The sequence below is a fragment of the Pan paniscus genome, chromosome 2, assembly GCF_029289425.2.
Source record: "Pan paniscus chromosome 2, NHGRI_mPanPan1-v2.0_pri, whole genome shotgun sequence".
In the NCBI taxonomy this organism is placed as follows: Eukaryota; Metazoa; Chordata; class Mammalia; order Primates; family Hominidae; genus Pan; species Pan paniscus.
In genome coordinates, this window is record NC_085926.1 from 41,348,321 (window position 1) to 41,364,425 (window position 16,105).

Here is a 16,105-nt window from a genome sequence, read left to right on the forward strand (position 1 = left end):
AGGAGTGGTGAGAGAGGGCATCCCTGTCTTGTGCCAGTTTTCTAAGGGAATGCTTCCAGTTTTTGCCCATTCAGCATGATATTGGCTGTGGGTTTGTCATAGATAGCTCTTATTATTTTGACATACGTCCCATCAATACCTAATTTACTGAGAGTTATTAGCATGAAGGGTTGTTGAATTTTGTCAAAGGCCTTTTCTGCATCTATTGAGATAATCACGTGGTTTTTGTCTTTGGTTCTGTTTATATGCTGGATTATGTTTATTGATTTGCATATGTTGAACCAGCCTTGCATCTCAGGGATGAAGCCCACTTGATCATGATGGATAAGCTTCTTGATGTGCTGCTGGATTCGGTTTGCCAGTATTTTATTGAGGATTTTTGCATCGATGTTCATCAGGGATACTGGTCTAAAATTCTCTTTTTTTGTTGTGTCTCTGCCAGGCTTTGGTATCAGGATGATGCTGGCCTCATAAAATGAGTTAGGAAGGATTCCCTCCTTTTGTATTAATTGGAATATTTTCAGAAGGAGTGGTCCCAGCTCCTCCTTGTACCTCTGGTAGAATTCGGCTGTGAATCCATCTGGTCCTGGACTTTTTTGGTTGGTAAGCTATTAATTATTGCCTAAATTTCAGATCCTGTTATTGGTCTATTCAGAGATTCAACTTCTTCCTGGTTTAGTCTTGGGAGGTGTATGTGTCGAGGAATTCATCCATTTCTTCTAGATTTTCTAGTTTATTTGCTTAGAGGTGTTTATAGTATTCTCTGATTGTAGTTTGTATTTCTGTGGGATTGGTGGTGATATCCCCTTTGTCATTTTTTATTGCGTCTATTTGATTCTTCTCTCTTTTCTTCTTTATTAGTCTTGCTAGGGGTCTATCAATTTTGTTGATCTTTTCAAAAACCAGCTCCTGGATTCATTGATTTTTTGAAGGGTTTTTTGTGTCTCTATTTCCTTCAGTTCTGCTCTGACCTTAGTTATTTCTTGCCTTCTGCTAGCTTTTGAATGTGTTTGCTCTTGCTTTTCTAGTTCTTTTAATTGTGATGTTAGGGTGTCAATTTTGGATCTTTCCTGCTTTCTCTTATGGGCATTTAGTGCTATAAATTTCCCTCTACACACTGCTTTGAATGTGTCCCAGAGATTCTGGTATGTTGTGTCTTTGTTCTCGTTGGTTTCAAAGAACATCTTTATTTCTGCCTTCATTTTGTTATGTACCCAGTAGTCATTCAGGAGCAGGTTGTTCAGTTTCCATGTAGTTGAGCGGTTTTGAGTGAGTTTCTTAATCCTGAGTTCTAGTTTGATTTCACTGTGGTCTGAGAGACAGTTTGTTATAATTTCTGTTCTTTTACATTTGCTGAGGAGTGCTTTACTCCCAACTATGTGGTCAATTTTGGAATAGGTGCGGTGTGGTGCTGAGAAGAATGTATATTCTGTTGATTTGGGGTGGAGAGCTCTGTAGATGTCTATTAGGTCTGCTTGGTGCAGAGCTGAGTTCATTTTGTATCTTTTAACAAATCTCTCCCTATCCTTCCTCCCATCCCCCTTCCCTTCCCTTCCCAGCCTCTAGAACCCTCTGTTTTACTTTTTACTTCTATGAGAGCAACTTTTTTTAGCTTCCACATATGAGTGAGAACATGCAGTGTTTATCTTTCTGTGCCTGGCTTATTTCATTTAACATATTTATCGTCCAGGTCCATTCATGTTTCTTTTCTTTGTTGGACATATACAACAAAATCATTCAAAGAGTTCCCAAATTAACTTGCAAACCCTATGGCAATCAGTGGCAGAGAATGCTTATCCAGTGGAACTACAAATGAGTGTGTATGGATTCAAGAAAAGATCTCTTTCAGAAACGCTTAAGAGCATCCTCTCATGGTTTTAGGAAATCTTCTAAAAAACCAGATTGCATATAAAATTGATTAAATTTACTTTTAACTCATTTGGGTGCACAGTGTTTCTCTTAGAAATTTTACTGGTTTTACATCAATCCCCATTCTGTTTTCCTTTAAGAATACAAGTCAAGAATAGAAGGTCTTAACCCCAAGAAAAATAAGACAGGAGGGAGAGAGGTATAATTTTACCTTTTTATTATACCTCAAGGAATATTTCTTTACTTTTCTATCTAGTAGAAAGAATGCCTCTTCTGATTCTAAGTTCTACAACCCAACCTGGTACTAAAATATTAAAAGAATGGCTGCAGAATTCCTGGTTTCCTCATCTGGTCTCTTTAATGACTCTGTACATAACGAAATGCTATATTACACTCATTTTCAGCAACAGAACACGTCTGTTCTCATGTGGAATGAGAAGGGCCGATACCTATATGAGAATTCAGAAGGAAAATGATGGTGAGCACAGCAAGACTTTCTGAAGACCACAGGGTAAATATTCTTCATGGAATAGATATTTGTAACAAATCATTAATACTATTCATCTTCAGAGAGTTATTGCAAATCACATTCCTTCCACCTCTGCTGCACCAGGTAGATGGGTGAGAAGGTGACAGGGAGTTAGTAACATCAGCATATTATAGTCACCCTTCCATGGACTATTTTTCTGCTTTCAGAGAGTAGTCGATAGCATATATTTAAGCCAATTTTAGGCACAGAACAAATTTGTGGTGGTTCATGTGTAGTCAATATTTTGAGTGTTGGAGTAAGCTAGCTTTAATTAAGAGACAAGTAGCTAATCTACAATCATTGCCCTGGGAAAACTCCCATTGATATCCAGTTTAAGGGAAAGGTAAACTTGGGAGACACTTGAAGGATTTCCATCACATTTTTAAAGCTAAAGCAGGAAGTATAATTATAAAACCTCCCAACTTCCTGTTAAATTACAGTAGATAATTAAATCGTTAGGTTTCTTCAACATTCTCTGGATGTTCTAAATACAGACTAAATAAGAAAGAGCACCCTAGAGGCAAAACACATCCCACCTCCATTAGCAGAAATTAAACATCCTATTTCTTTGTTAGTGAAAATTGTAGTTTTAGAAAGTAATTGTCACAAGATTGGGACTTTAAACAGAAATGTCAAGAATCCAGGGCCCTTTCTGTGATTCATAGGGAGTGATCTGCTACATTATTCCCCAAGATGATTCTCTAACAACCATGGTTTACCAGTCACTGACATGCTCATTACCTGTAAATTATGGGGTCAAACATATCCTGGGCTTGCCCTCTCTGAATCCACCCAGGCTCGCTCAGCTTTGGGCACAGGAGGCTACTCTTCCATCAGGGCTTTAAAAGAGATGACCCCATCAGCTTAGAATACTCTTCTTTTTAGATGTGCTCCTGGTGGGAGTGTGTACTTAATGAATATCCTCTGATTAGGTCCTCAGGGAGCTTGTCTTTTCCTCCTTAACTTCTTATGGTCAAGAAAATGCATTTGTCAGGCCTCCTTAATCCAATTACTGGCACCAGGTAATAAATCTAGATTGCCTCTGTTTCTCTATGGAATCTGATTCTTCTGCTCCAGTGAGCCAAGCCTGAGAGTTGGGTCTCCCCAAAGTCACAGGAAACTTCTGCTCGTGTTCCTTATATCACTCAAGCTCCTGTCTTCTATCCATATGCATATCCAATCTCATGCAGTCTTCAGAAACTTGGCAGGGCTGCGTGGAGAAGACTGAAGCTTCAGACTATGGGATAACTAGATGTCTTTTACGGTCCTTCTCAGTCTGACCTATCTGTGTCTGCAAAGTACTAACACGAGCTCCCGATATGGACTGAAGACCACAAATGAACTGCCAATAACAAAACCGCTGTATTTTATGAACATTCCTTATTCAGCTCAGTAAATACTACATACCTATTCTGTGATAGCTACTATGGTAAAGTTTTATTCCACAGTAAGGAAAACTAATTCAATTAAGATGCTGCCAGCAGCCTTTTGTTTCAGAGACCAGAATTCCTTAATTCCATCAACAATGTCTAAACTCTAAATGCTCCTAAAGCTCATGTTTAGTAAAGCTTTGGCTTTTCCTGGCCCATGTCTTATGTCTTCCCAATCTGGCTCCATGGATTTCTGGGTCTTTGCTCAGGATGTGCTTCTTCCTGCTCAGTGTATAGAATACCAACACATTCTTCCATACTCACTTTAAACATCATGTCTTGCCAACTTCCTCCCCACAATGACTGTTCCGTCGGAACTTTCTTGGCTTCTCCACCATAGCACTGATTGGATTTTGCTTTGTAATGAAGCTGGTTGCTTCCATGTCTCTCTGGCTAGAGATCCCTGAGGGCAGGGAGCAGCAAGATCATGTCTTACTGTTTCATTATCCCTGGTGCAGTGCTTTGCACATAGTCATAACTCTATCTATTACTTGTTTTTCTATGAATAAAAGAATGAATCTCTCAGGTCCTGTCTGGGAGGACTATCAAAGTTCAGTCCAATTCTGCCTGACAAATGCCTGCAGAACTCAGATCAGTCCTTGGCAAAGCAGCAGCCTGGAGCCAGCTACTTCGAAGGAGGATGGGCTGGAGCAATCCAAGCTGGGCTTGATACCAGCTCTACCATTTCCTAGTTGGTGGTCTTGGGAACATTATTTAAGCTCCTTGAGCCTTAGTTTATAACCTATAAAATGGTAATAATCTGGGAACAATCACTGGAGCTGATCTCCAGGGATGCTGTCAAGATTAAAAGAACTTAATGCACCAAAAATTCTAACACAGAGACTACCACACAGTAGTAACCAACAACTGATGAACAACTTTTACACGTCAGACACCATCACATTCTGAAGATAACAACAAATAACAAGACCGACCACATTACTACCCAGGAACAAGGGTAATGTAAAGATAAGAACAGAAAGTAGGCCAACAATTACAAAACAATGGCTGCCAGAGAATTAAAAACAGAGAGCAGAAGAACAAAGAGGAAGACGGACTAAATCAGTCCAGAAGCATGAGACAGGTAGTATCACACTCCTCTTTGGGTAACCTGCTGCTATTTCTCTCCAAGTGTACTAACCTCAGTACAGATGGGGTTACTTCCCAATAAACCCATCATAATGTAAGTCGAAAATGCATTTAGTACACCTAACCTGCCAAACATCATGGCCCAGCATACCTTAAATGTGCTCAGAACACTTACATTAGCCTACAATTGAGCAAAATCATCTAATATAAAACCTATTTTGTAATATTTAATATCTCACATAATTTATTGAAGATCATATTGGAAGTGAAAAATAGAATGGTCGTATGGGTACTTGAAATATACTTTCTGCTAAATGAGCATCAGTTTTGCACCAGTGCAAAGTTGAGAAATCCGAATTTGAACCATGGCAAATTGGAGGCCATCTGTGTTCCATTTAATTAGAACTGAGCTTCAGGATGGGCAAGTTCAAGGACACAACTGAGTTGACTGGGGCCCCTAGAATCTCTGATTGTATGTTTTATATGACTTGGCCCAACACTGACTGACCCAGGGTAAATTAGAAAGCTTTCAGAAGATTTTGAGGCATTTATCACAGATGGCAGGCCTGTAAACATTACGGGCATTCTTGAACAACTAAAGAAGAGACATCAAAGAGTTAGAGTGACCTTCACAGGTACCCTCCAGAAGAGGGTAGAAAACAGTATATTTTAACTCTTGGGACTGTCCAGGCTATTTCTGTTATTGTTGCTAAGCAAACAGTTGTTGTGATCCCAATGCAGAACATTTTTGCATCTTACTTCCTAATTACCACACAGAACGGCTCCACAGTTTCTTGGAGAAATGCCTGATTCCAAGGCTGCAGCAGTAATACAACATGAGCCTGGAATATCACATTATGATTGAAAGCACTTCAAAAAAAAAAAAAAAAGATGGATAATGTCAAATGACATAGCAGACATCCAAAAGCCATTCCCATTAGCCAAATCTGGGGCAGCCGTGGATTGTAACTCACTGAAAAATTCATGAGCCAATCCTGATAATAACAGAGATAAGTTTAAAAAAATCAATAAATGGGACAGAAAAGGTGGAACAACACAAATGTCCATCAATGTATAATACATTTTTAAAATGTGGTATACACATACAATGGATTATTAGTCAGCCCTAAAAACAGAGGAAATTCTAGCATGTGCTACATCATGAATTAACCTTGAAGCCACATACCAAGTGAAACAAGCCAGACATAAAAGGACAAATATTGTATAATTCCACTCGTACGAGGTACCTAGAGTAGTCAAATTCATAGAAACAGAAAGTCGAATGGTGGTTATCACGCACTGGGAGAAGGAGGAGTGGGAAGTTATTGTTTAATAGGCACAGAGTTTCAGTTTGGGAAGATGAAAAAGTTGTGGAGATGGATAATAGTGATGGTTGCACAACAATGTGAATATGCTTAATGCCACTGAACCATATACTTAAAAATAATTCTAGTGATAAATTTTATGCTATATACATTTTACCACAATAAAAAGAAAATAGATGAGCAGCACCAGCATCAACTTCTGTTTTTTGCATACAAAGGTAAAAATCACTTGGATTCAACTTTTCTTCCACAAACAAAATCTACCTGGCCCTATAAGGCAGGTCAGATATTATAAAGAAGCCATTTCAAATAGTAAAGCAAACTAAAAGATGGTAGAATCTGTTTATTTTGACCAAGTTGGGGTCTTATTAATTAATCTGTATGATTAATTTGATCAGTGTTTTAGTAAATAACATAACTTATTTCCATAATATCTGCAATTCTAAAATCTAGAAAGCTCTGAAAATCCAAACTTTTTTTCGTAAGTTTTGTTCAAAAACACATACGGTAGCAAAACCTGACTTGAACTCACAGGAGCCCATGTTTGGTCTTTATTTACCCCTGCCTGGTGTAAATATTCATACATTTTGCCACAGAAATATTACTGTGCTTATGATGTCATTGCCTGAGTGTCTCCTATGGGCATCATATAATATACGGTGTAAGTACCATGCCAAAAAGATCTGAAATTTCTAAGTTTCAAAAAAAAAATCCGGTCCTGAGTTTCAAAGAGACTGTAGATCCCTACAAAATTTAACCATATCAGATATCAGACCAATATTTTCCAAGCTTCTGACATTCTCTACCATATTCACAGTTTTGCCATATCTACAGATCACTTGTATTATTACAGTCTCTAGTACTTGTCTTCAGATTGACTCACCTTTTTCTTTACATAAAGTAATTTTTTAAAGAAACATCTCCACTGTAAAAGATGAGAGCTTGAGAGGCCTGCTCTGTTAAAAAGGGAAATTCTGAAGGATTAGAGGGGTGTTAAAGACACAACAACTGAGGCTTTTGCCTTGAATAACCAGAAAGACCAAAAGAAAATGGAAATGAAATAACTGCCTCACTACGTGATTCCACATCATCTAGTGCTAGGCTGATGTACCATCTCCAAGACCTACTGTCCTCAGAAGTATTCATCCCACACTTGGGGAACTGAACTAGACCATCATAATCCTGCAATTCAGGTAGTGACTCTGCTGAGATTAGTAAGTCTTGTTTTGGGGTCGGGGGGAGTCACACCCATACAAAAGCACAATATAGCAGTGAAGGAGTCAATCTCTTTATCTCCCTTCTAGTTCTGTCACCCATCACCTGTCATACAGGTTCAGCTGGGTCACTCGCTGCAACTGTCTACCTATCAAATTGGTGCAAGTCATTTTGAGTACAACTCTGGAACATCCACAGCCTCCACCTGCCAAAGGACACCTCAAGGTATTAGGATCTAGAAGTGAACACAGACTGACAAACCAGAAGATGATAGGTGAACAAAACCCCCATCCTTTATTAACTTCAACACTAGCTACTGTAAATAGTGGCCTTCAAAATCAGCAGGGAAAGATTTACTGTAGAAAGAGAATAGGTTTTCAAAAGTACTTTCAAATAGACGTCAGCTATATATGCATTTTTAAATAAAATAAGTGAAGCAGAAGGGAAAGTTTTTCCTTACAGTGGAATGCTGGGAGTTATAAATGTTGGGGATGAGAAAATTTCCATTTTGCAACTACTACAAAATAATAATAACTAACTACACATTGATTAAACCAAGTGATCAAAATTAATACCACCAGTAAGGGGCAAACAGCCACCAAAAGCCTCTGGATATGATGGATTGAGAAGGACCAATTTACTTCTAGAGTACTAACAAATCTAATTGTGAAGAAACATCAAACAGACCCAAACTCAGGGAGATGCTACAGAATACCTGGCCTATAATCTTCAAAAATATCATGAAAGACAAAGACTGAAAGACTATTCCAGATTAAAGACACATGTCTACCAAAATACATAATCCTAGACTGTATCCTACACCAGAAAAAAGGCTATGAAAGTTACTGGGACAGCTGACCCAACTAGAATATGGACAGAAGACTGGTAAAGGAATTTTATCAGTGTTAAACTTCCTGATTTTGATTACTTAAGTAACAGAATATCAATTTTATTTTAGGAAATACAAACTTAGATGTTAAGGAGTGTGAGGCACAATGTCTCTAACTTACTCCCAAATGGTTCAGAAAAAAGTATGTATATATGCAGATAAACAGTATATGACAAATGTCAACAACAGGTGATTAAGGAGAAAGGTGACTGGGAGTTCTTGACAACTCTTGCAAATTCTCTGTAAATTTGAAATTAGGTCCAAGAAATGGCTACTCACTGTCCATGTCGCTGCCAGCAAGCCACCCACAGTGTCCCTGGTTTCTGTGTGAACTCACCATTCTTCTGAGAATCCTTAACAGAAGCTTCTGCTCCTTTGGGTCCTCCTTGGATGTCAGTAAATGAGCAAAAATTTCCACATTTTCAGGAGAGAGGCTGTCCGGGTTTTCCCCTCCATACAGCTGAACCAGTATAGACAGGCACTTGGATGAAACGTCAAAAATCTCAGGATCTTCATTAGGAAGCTGAAAATTAACAAATAAGACTATTTAAATTTCCTTGAAGACGGTATTAGTACTCAAAAAAAAAGACAGTGAAATTTGGCTTGATGGGGGTGTCAGCCTGAGTAGTCTGCTGAATACTTTTTTACTTTTTTTTTTTTTTTGAGACAGGGTCCCACTCTGTTGCCCAGGCTGGAGTGCAGTGGTATGATCACAACTCACTGCAGCCTCAACCTCCTGGGCTCAAGTGATCCTCCTGCCTCAGCCTCCTGAGTAGCTGGGAATAAAGACACACACCATCATCATGCCCAGCTAATTTTTTTTTTTTTTTTCTGGTAGAGACGTGGTCCCCCTATGTTGCCCAGGCTAGTTTTGAACTCCTGGGTTCAAGGAATCCTCCTTCCTAAGCCTCCCTAAGTGCTGGGATTACAGGCATGAGCCACTGCGCCTGGCCTAAATACTTTTTTAAATGCATCTTTTTCAAAGCGTATGTAGTTGCTCAAACAAAGCTAACAGCACAAAATCAGAAGGTCCTATATTCTTCTTTTTAAAAAGTTTTTTTTATTATTTTATTTTTATTGCCACATAATTATACATTTTTATGGAGTACAGTGTGAGGTTTCAATACACATATACAATGTGTAATAATCAAATTAGGGTAATTAACATATACTTTACCTCATACATATACCCTTTGTGGTGAGAACATTCCAAATCCTCTCTTCTAGCTATTTTGAAATATATATTATTATTAACTATAGTGCAGTGAAAGGACATACCCATATTCCTCCTATTTAATTGTAACTTTACCTACTGACCCGCTTCATAGTAACTCTATATTTAACCTTTTGAAGAACTGCCAGACTGTTTTCCAAAGCTGCCACTTGTACCAGCAATGCATGAAATTTCCATTTTCACTAACATTTGTTATTATCTGTCTTTTTAGTTACAGTTATCTTAGTAGGTCTAGAGGGGTAACTCATTGTGGTTTTCAGACGTACTTCCCTGATGGCTAATGATGTGGAGTACCTTTTCATGTGCTGATTGGCCATTTGCGTATCTTTGGGAAAATGTCTGTGCAGACCCTTTGTCCATTTTAAAAATAGGTCATTTGTCTTTATATAGTTGAGTTCTAAGAGTTCTTTATATATTTTAAATACAAGTCCCTTAACAAATACATAATTTAAAAGGTTTTTCCTTTCTGCAAGTTGTCTTTTCACTTTCTTGATACTGTCCTTTGAAGTAAAAAGTATTTTTAATTTTGAAAACTCTAACTTTTTTTTTATACTTGGGTATATGTATGATTTCAGTGACATATATCTAAGAATGTTTTATTTTTGTTTTTGTTTTTTGGGAGACAGCATCTCTCTCTGTCACCCAGGCTGGAGTGCAGTGGTATAAACATAGCTTACTGCAGCCTCAACCTTCTGGCTTCAAGCAATTCTCCCACCTCAGCCTCCTGGCTTCAAGCAATCCTCCCACCTCAGCCTCCTGAATAGCTGGGACCACGGGGGTGCACTGTCACACCTTGCTAATTTTTAAATTTTGTGTAGACGGGTCTCACCATGTTGCCACAGCTAGTCTTGAACTCCTGGGCTCAAGCAATCCTCCTGCCTTGTCTTCCTCCAAAGTGCTGAGAGTACAGGCAAGAGCCACCACACCCAATCATGCCCATGTTTTCTTCTAAGAGCTTTATAGCTTTAGCTTTTTACTTTGAGGTCTTCGATGCATTTTGAGTTAATTTTTATATATGGTGTAAGTAGAGATCCAATTTTATTATTTTGCATGTGAATTAAACTTTTATTTTGAGATATTTGTAAGTTCGCATGCAGTTGTAAGAACCAATTCAGAGAGATTCCATATATACTTCACCCAGTTTCCCCAATGGAAACATCTTGTATAATAACTATGGTACAATATCACAGCTAGAACCTTAGCCATCAACCTTATTCTGATTTTACTAATTTTATATCTCTTTGTGTATGTGTGTTTGTACATATTGTATTTAGCTCTGTGCAACTTAATCACATGTGTAGATTTGGTGACAACCACCACCACCAAGAAAAAGAAGAGTTCCATCACAAGGATCCCATTATAGTAAGAGCCAACACCCACTCTCCTCCATCCCTAACCCCTGGTGACCACACACCGGTTTGCCATTTTGTCATTTCAAGTATGTTACATACATGGAATCACACTGTATATATGGTTTTCTTCACTCAGCATAATTTCTTTAAAATCCATCCAAATTTTTGTGTATCAATAGTTCATTTCTTTTTACTACTGAGTACTATTCCATGACATAGATGTACCGTAGTTTAACTCATCCATAAAGAAAATGTGAGTTGTTCCCAATTTGGAGCTATTCCAAATAAAACTACTGTGAACATTTACACAAGTTTTTGTGTGAACACTAGCTTTCATTCCTCTGGGATAAATGCCCAAGAGTACAATGGCTGGGTTGTATGGGAGACTCATATTTAGTTTTTTAAGAAACTGTCAAACTGTTTTCTAAGGCAGCTGTAGCGTTTTACCTTTTTACATTCCTAGCATCAATGTACAAACGATCCAATTTCTCAGCATCTCCCCTAGCACTTAGTGTTATCACTATTTTTTTATTTTAGCCACTCTGCTAGATAGATGGTGGTATCTCATTGTAGTTTAAATTCACATTTCCCTAATGGCAACTGATAGTGAACATCTTATCACCTATTCATGACTTTTGCCCTTTGTTAATTGGATGTTTGATTCTTTATTCTTGATATATGAAAGTTCTTTAAATATTCTAGATATGCCTTTCTTAGATATATAGTTTTGCAAATATTTTCTCCCAGTCTGTAGCTTGCCTTTTCATCCATTTTACTGAGTCTTTTGAAGAGAAAAAAAGTTAATTTTGATGAAGTCCAATTACTGGTTTTAGCTCTTAGCAATCGTGCTTGTGGTGGCAAGAACAAAAAACTCTTTGCTGAAACACGTGTCCTGAAGACTTTCTCCTATATTTTTTTCTAAAGGTTTTATAGTTTTATATTTTACATCTTTAATTCACTTAATTTTGGGTTTTTATATAAAATATGAGATTTAGGTAAAAGATTTTATTGTTGTTTTGTTTTGCCACTGTGTATCCAATTGCTCCAGCACCATTCTTGGAAAGGCTATTGTTGTCCTATGGTACTGCATGTTTAATGAACTGGCAACAAGAGAAAGGCAGAGGAACTTTGTCTTGTAAGAATTAGAACCAAGGGGCTCCATAATCATCTGACATCAGTTCCATGTTGTATCTATGGTGGTTAGAAATGTACATGATAGGAACTCTAGGAATCTTATGGATTCCTCTTTTAGGGTCTCTGGTCAACCATGGCAACAATGTGACAATGCTGAGTTATTCTCTGTTTTAGGCAGTCTTCTGCGTAGGTTCCTCTGTGTGTGCATGGTAACTGTTCAAATCTTGGACCTTTGATGATCCTTGGAGCCACTCAATACTTCCACCCCAATTTCTCAATTTCAGCCATTATACAATCAGTTATACAAGGGATACATTTGGCATACAGACTGTCCATCATTGACTGCACTAAGTCCAGTTTGGCTTTAATGGAAAAGTTGATAAAGTTGCTATCGACAAGGATGTGGTAAGGTGGGCCCAGTTGTGTGATATACTGGAAAAATAAACAGGGACGGTGTTGAAGAACTTCTCCTTTAGCACACTAGGATCTTTTTCTTTCTTTTTAGGTTTTAATCTACCCTTTTCTTTAAGCCTTTGATCTGAGACTAAGCATTCACTTCATGATTGCATACTTCCTTGTTTTCTTTTGCTTCCCCGTGGTCACGTCATACTCTTGTTTCTTCTGGAATCTATTAATTGTTAGTATACAGAAATAAAATTGATTTTTTACTGAGGTATAACTGATATACAAAAACTTGCACATATTTAATGTACACATTTTGATGAATTTTGTTTATTGATCTTGTATCCTGAAACCTTGTTGAACTCACTTATTAATTCTAGGAGTCTTTTTCAAGATTCTTCGGCATTTTCTACATAGATAATTGTGTCACCTGTAAATACAGATAGGTTTATTTCTTCCTTTCCAAGGGGTATTCCTTTTATTTCTTTCCATACCCTACACTACACTAGTTAGAACTTCCACTAAGATGTTAAATAAGATTAGTGTGAGTAGACACTCTTGTCTTGTACCCAATCTTAGGGAGAAAGGATTTAGTAATTCACTATTAAGTATGGTGCTCGCTGTAAATTTTTCATAGATGCCCTTTATCAGGTTGAGAAGATTCCCCCTCTAATCCTAGTTTGATAACTTTTTACCATGAATAAGTGCTGGTGGTTCTGTCAATTACTTTTTCTGTGTCAATCCATATGATCGTGTAATATTTAATATTTAACCTGTTTATATGGTAAAATACATTAATTTATGTTTCAATGTTAAACAAGCCTTGCACATCTGGGATAAATTCTGCTCTGCTCATTCTCTTTATACATTGATGTATTCAATTTGCTAATATTTTGCTGAGGAGTTTTGTGTTTACAAGAGATACTGATTGTAGTCTTTTTTGGAGAGGACTTTGTCTTAGTTTCGTATCAGGGTAATATCACCCTCATAAAATGAGTTGGGAAATGTCCCCTCTTCTATTCATGTCTGTAATCCCAGTACTTTGAGGGGCCAAGGCGGGCGGATCATCTGAGGTTGGGAGTTCAAGAGCAGCCTGACTAACATGGAGAAACCCCGTCTCTACTGAAAATACAAAATTAGCCGGGCATGGTGGCACATGCCTGTAATCCAAGCTACTTGGGAGGCTGAGGCAGGAGAATTGCTTGAACCTGGGAGGCAGAGGTTGTGGTGAGCCAATATCATGCCATTGCACTCCAGCCTGGGCAACAAGAGTGAAAACTCCGTCTCAAAAAAAAAAAAAGGTAATTATATAAAATTGATACTTAATTCTTCTGTAATTGTTTGGTAAAATTTTCCAGTGAAATTATCTGGGCCCAGAGTTTGCTTTTTAGGAGTATTAAATTATAAATTCAATTTCTTTAATGATTATAGGACAATTCAAGTGTTCATGTTGGTTGAGTTCTGGTAGTTTTGGAAGAATTGGCTCATTTCTTCCAAGTTACAGAATTTATGAACATAAAATTGTTCACAGCATTCCCTTATTATTCTTTAAATGGTTGCAGATATACACTGACATCTCTTGTTTCATCCCTTATATTGATAATTTCTGTCTTCTCTCTTCTTTGTTAGTTGGATAGAGGTTTTACAATTGTACTGATTTTTTTTCAGAGTCAGCTTTTTGTTTCATTGATTTCTCTGTATTGTTTTCCTGTTTTCAAATTCATTGATTTCTGGTTTGATCTTTATAATTCCTTCCCTTTTGCTTGTTTTGGATTAGCTTTGCAATTTTTCTAGTTTATGGAGGTGAGAACTTAGACTATTGATTTAAAATCTTTCCCTTTTACACCTTTTGTCTATAAGCTTTTGGCGTTACAAATTTTTCTCTCAGGACAGCTTTTAGCTGTAGCCTACGTATTTTGATATGTTTTCATTTTCATTCAGTTCTATGCATTTAAAAAGCTTCCTGTGTGACTTCCTCTTGGACCCATGAGTTATCAGTGTGTTTACTTTTTAAATGTTGGAAATTTTCCTATTGTCCTTCTCTTATTGATTTCTAGTTTGATTCTATTGTTATTAGAGAACAATGTTCTATACTATTTCAATTCTTTTAATATTTCTTGAAGTTGCTTTTGTGACCTAGGAGTCAGTCTATTAGTGGTGAGTGTTCCATGGGCACTGGAAAAAAAAATGTGTATTCTGTTGTTGTGTGAAATGCTCTCTATCAATTATATTCTGTTGGTTGAGTGTATTGTTCAATTTTTCTATATTCTTGATTTTTTTGTCTAGTTGTTCTATTAATTCCTAAGTGGGAAAGCCCCAACTATCATTGTTGATTTGTCTATTTATCTTTTTAGCTCTATTATTATTATTATTTTTTTTTGCTTCATGTATTTTGAGGTCGTGTTGTTTAGAATGCATACATTTAAAATAGTTATGTCATTTCAGTGGATAGATCTTTTAATCATTAGGTAATGTCCCTCTCTGCCTCTGGTAATTTTCCCTGCTCTGAAGTGTACTTTATCTGATATTAATATAACCACTCCTGCTTTTAAAAATATTTTCATGATATACATTTTTCTTCCTTTTACTTTCACCTGCCTATATCATTATATTTGAGGTTTCTTGTAGATAGCATGCTGTTGGATCATGTTTTGTTACTCTGCTATGGTTTGAATGTGTTCCCCAAAAAGCATATGTTGGAAAATTAACCCCCAGTTCAACAGTGTTGGGAGGTGGAACCTTTAAGAGGTGAGTAAGCCATGAGGGTTCTACCCTCATAAATGGATTAATTCTGCCACAGAGGGAGTAGAGTCATTATCACAGGATTAGATTCCTTATAAAAGGACAAGTTTGGGCTCCCTGCTGCATATGTGCATGTGCTCAGGCTCTCTCTCTCGCCCTCTTGCACTTCCTTCATGTGATGCCTTCTGGCATATTATGATACAGCAAGAAGGCCCTTGACAGATGCCAGCTACCTGATTCAGACTTCCAAACCTGCAGAACTGTGAGTCAATACATTTCTGTTCATTATAAATTGCTTAGCCTCTGGTATTATGTTATAGCAGCACAAAATGGACTAAGAACTCTAATCATCTATATTTTTAAAAAATGATTTCAACTTTTATTTTAGATTCAGGGGTTATATTTGCAGGTTTGTTACCTGGGTATATTGCATGATGCCAAGGTTTGGGGTATCATTGCTCCCGTCACCCAGGTACTGAGTATAGCACTCAATAGTTAGTTTTCCAACTCTTGCCACCCTCTCTTTCTCCCCAATCTAGTAGTCCCCAGTGTCTATTTTTGCCATCTTTATGTCCACGAATACCCAGTGTTTAGCTCCCATTTATAAGTGAGAGCCTGAGGCATTTGGTTTTTGTCCCTGTGTTAATTCACTTAGGATAATGGCCTCCAACTCCATCCATGTTGCTGCAAAGGACATAATTTCATTCTTTTTTATGGATGTGTATTATTTTACGCTGTATATGTATCATATTTTCTTTATCCAATCCACTGTTGATGGGCACCTAGGTTGATTCCATGTCTCTGCTATTGTGAATAGTGCTGCAATGAACATACAAGTGCATGTGTCTTTTTGGAAGAACAATTTGTTTTCTCTTGGATATATATCCAGTAATGA

At 37.4% G+C, this 16,105-nt stretch overlaps 1 protein-coding gene and 1 pseudogene across 8 annotated transcripts in view; both read right to left on the bottom strand.

The window, feature by feature from the left end:
- ULK4 (unc-51 like kinase 4) overlaps positions 1–16,105 on the bottom strand; it is a 721,105-nt gene that overhangs the window by 147,140 nt on the left and 557,860 nt on the right. For all 8 annotated transcript variants that reach the window (XM_055109707.2, XM_055109709.2, XM_034956180.3 and 5 more), the window contains one exon: positions 8,684–8,869. In XM_055109707.2, the coding sequence (XP_054965682.1) occupies positions 8,684–8,869 (186 nt within the window). The remainder of the gene's footprint in view (positions 1–8,683; positions 8,870–16,105) is intronic.
- LOC106634551 (rRNA-processing protein FCF1 homolog) overlaps positions 12,048–16,105 on the bottom strand; it is a 45,799-nt pseudogene continuing 41,741 nt past the window's right edge.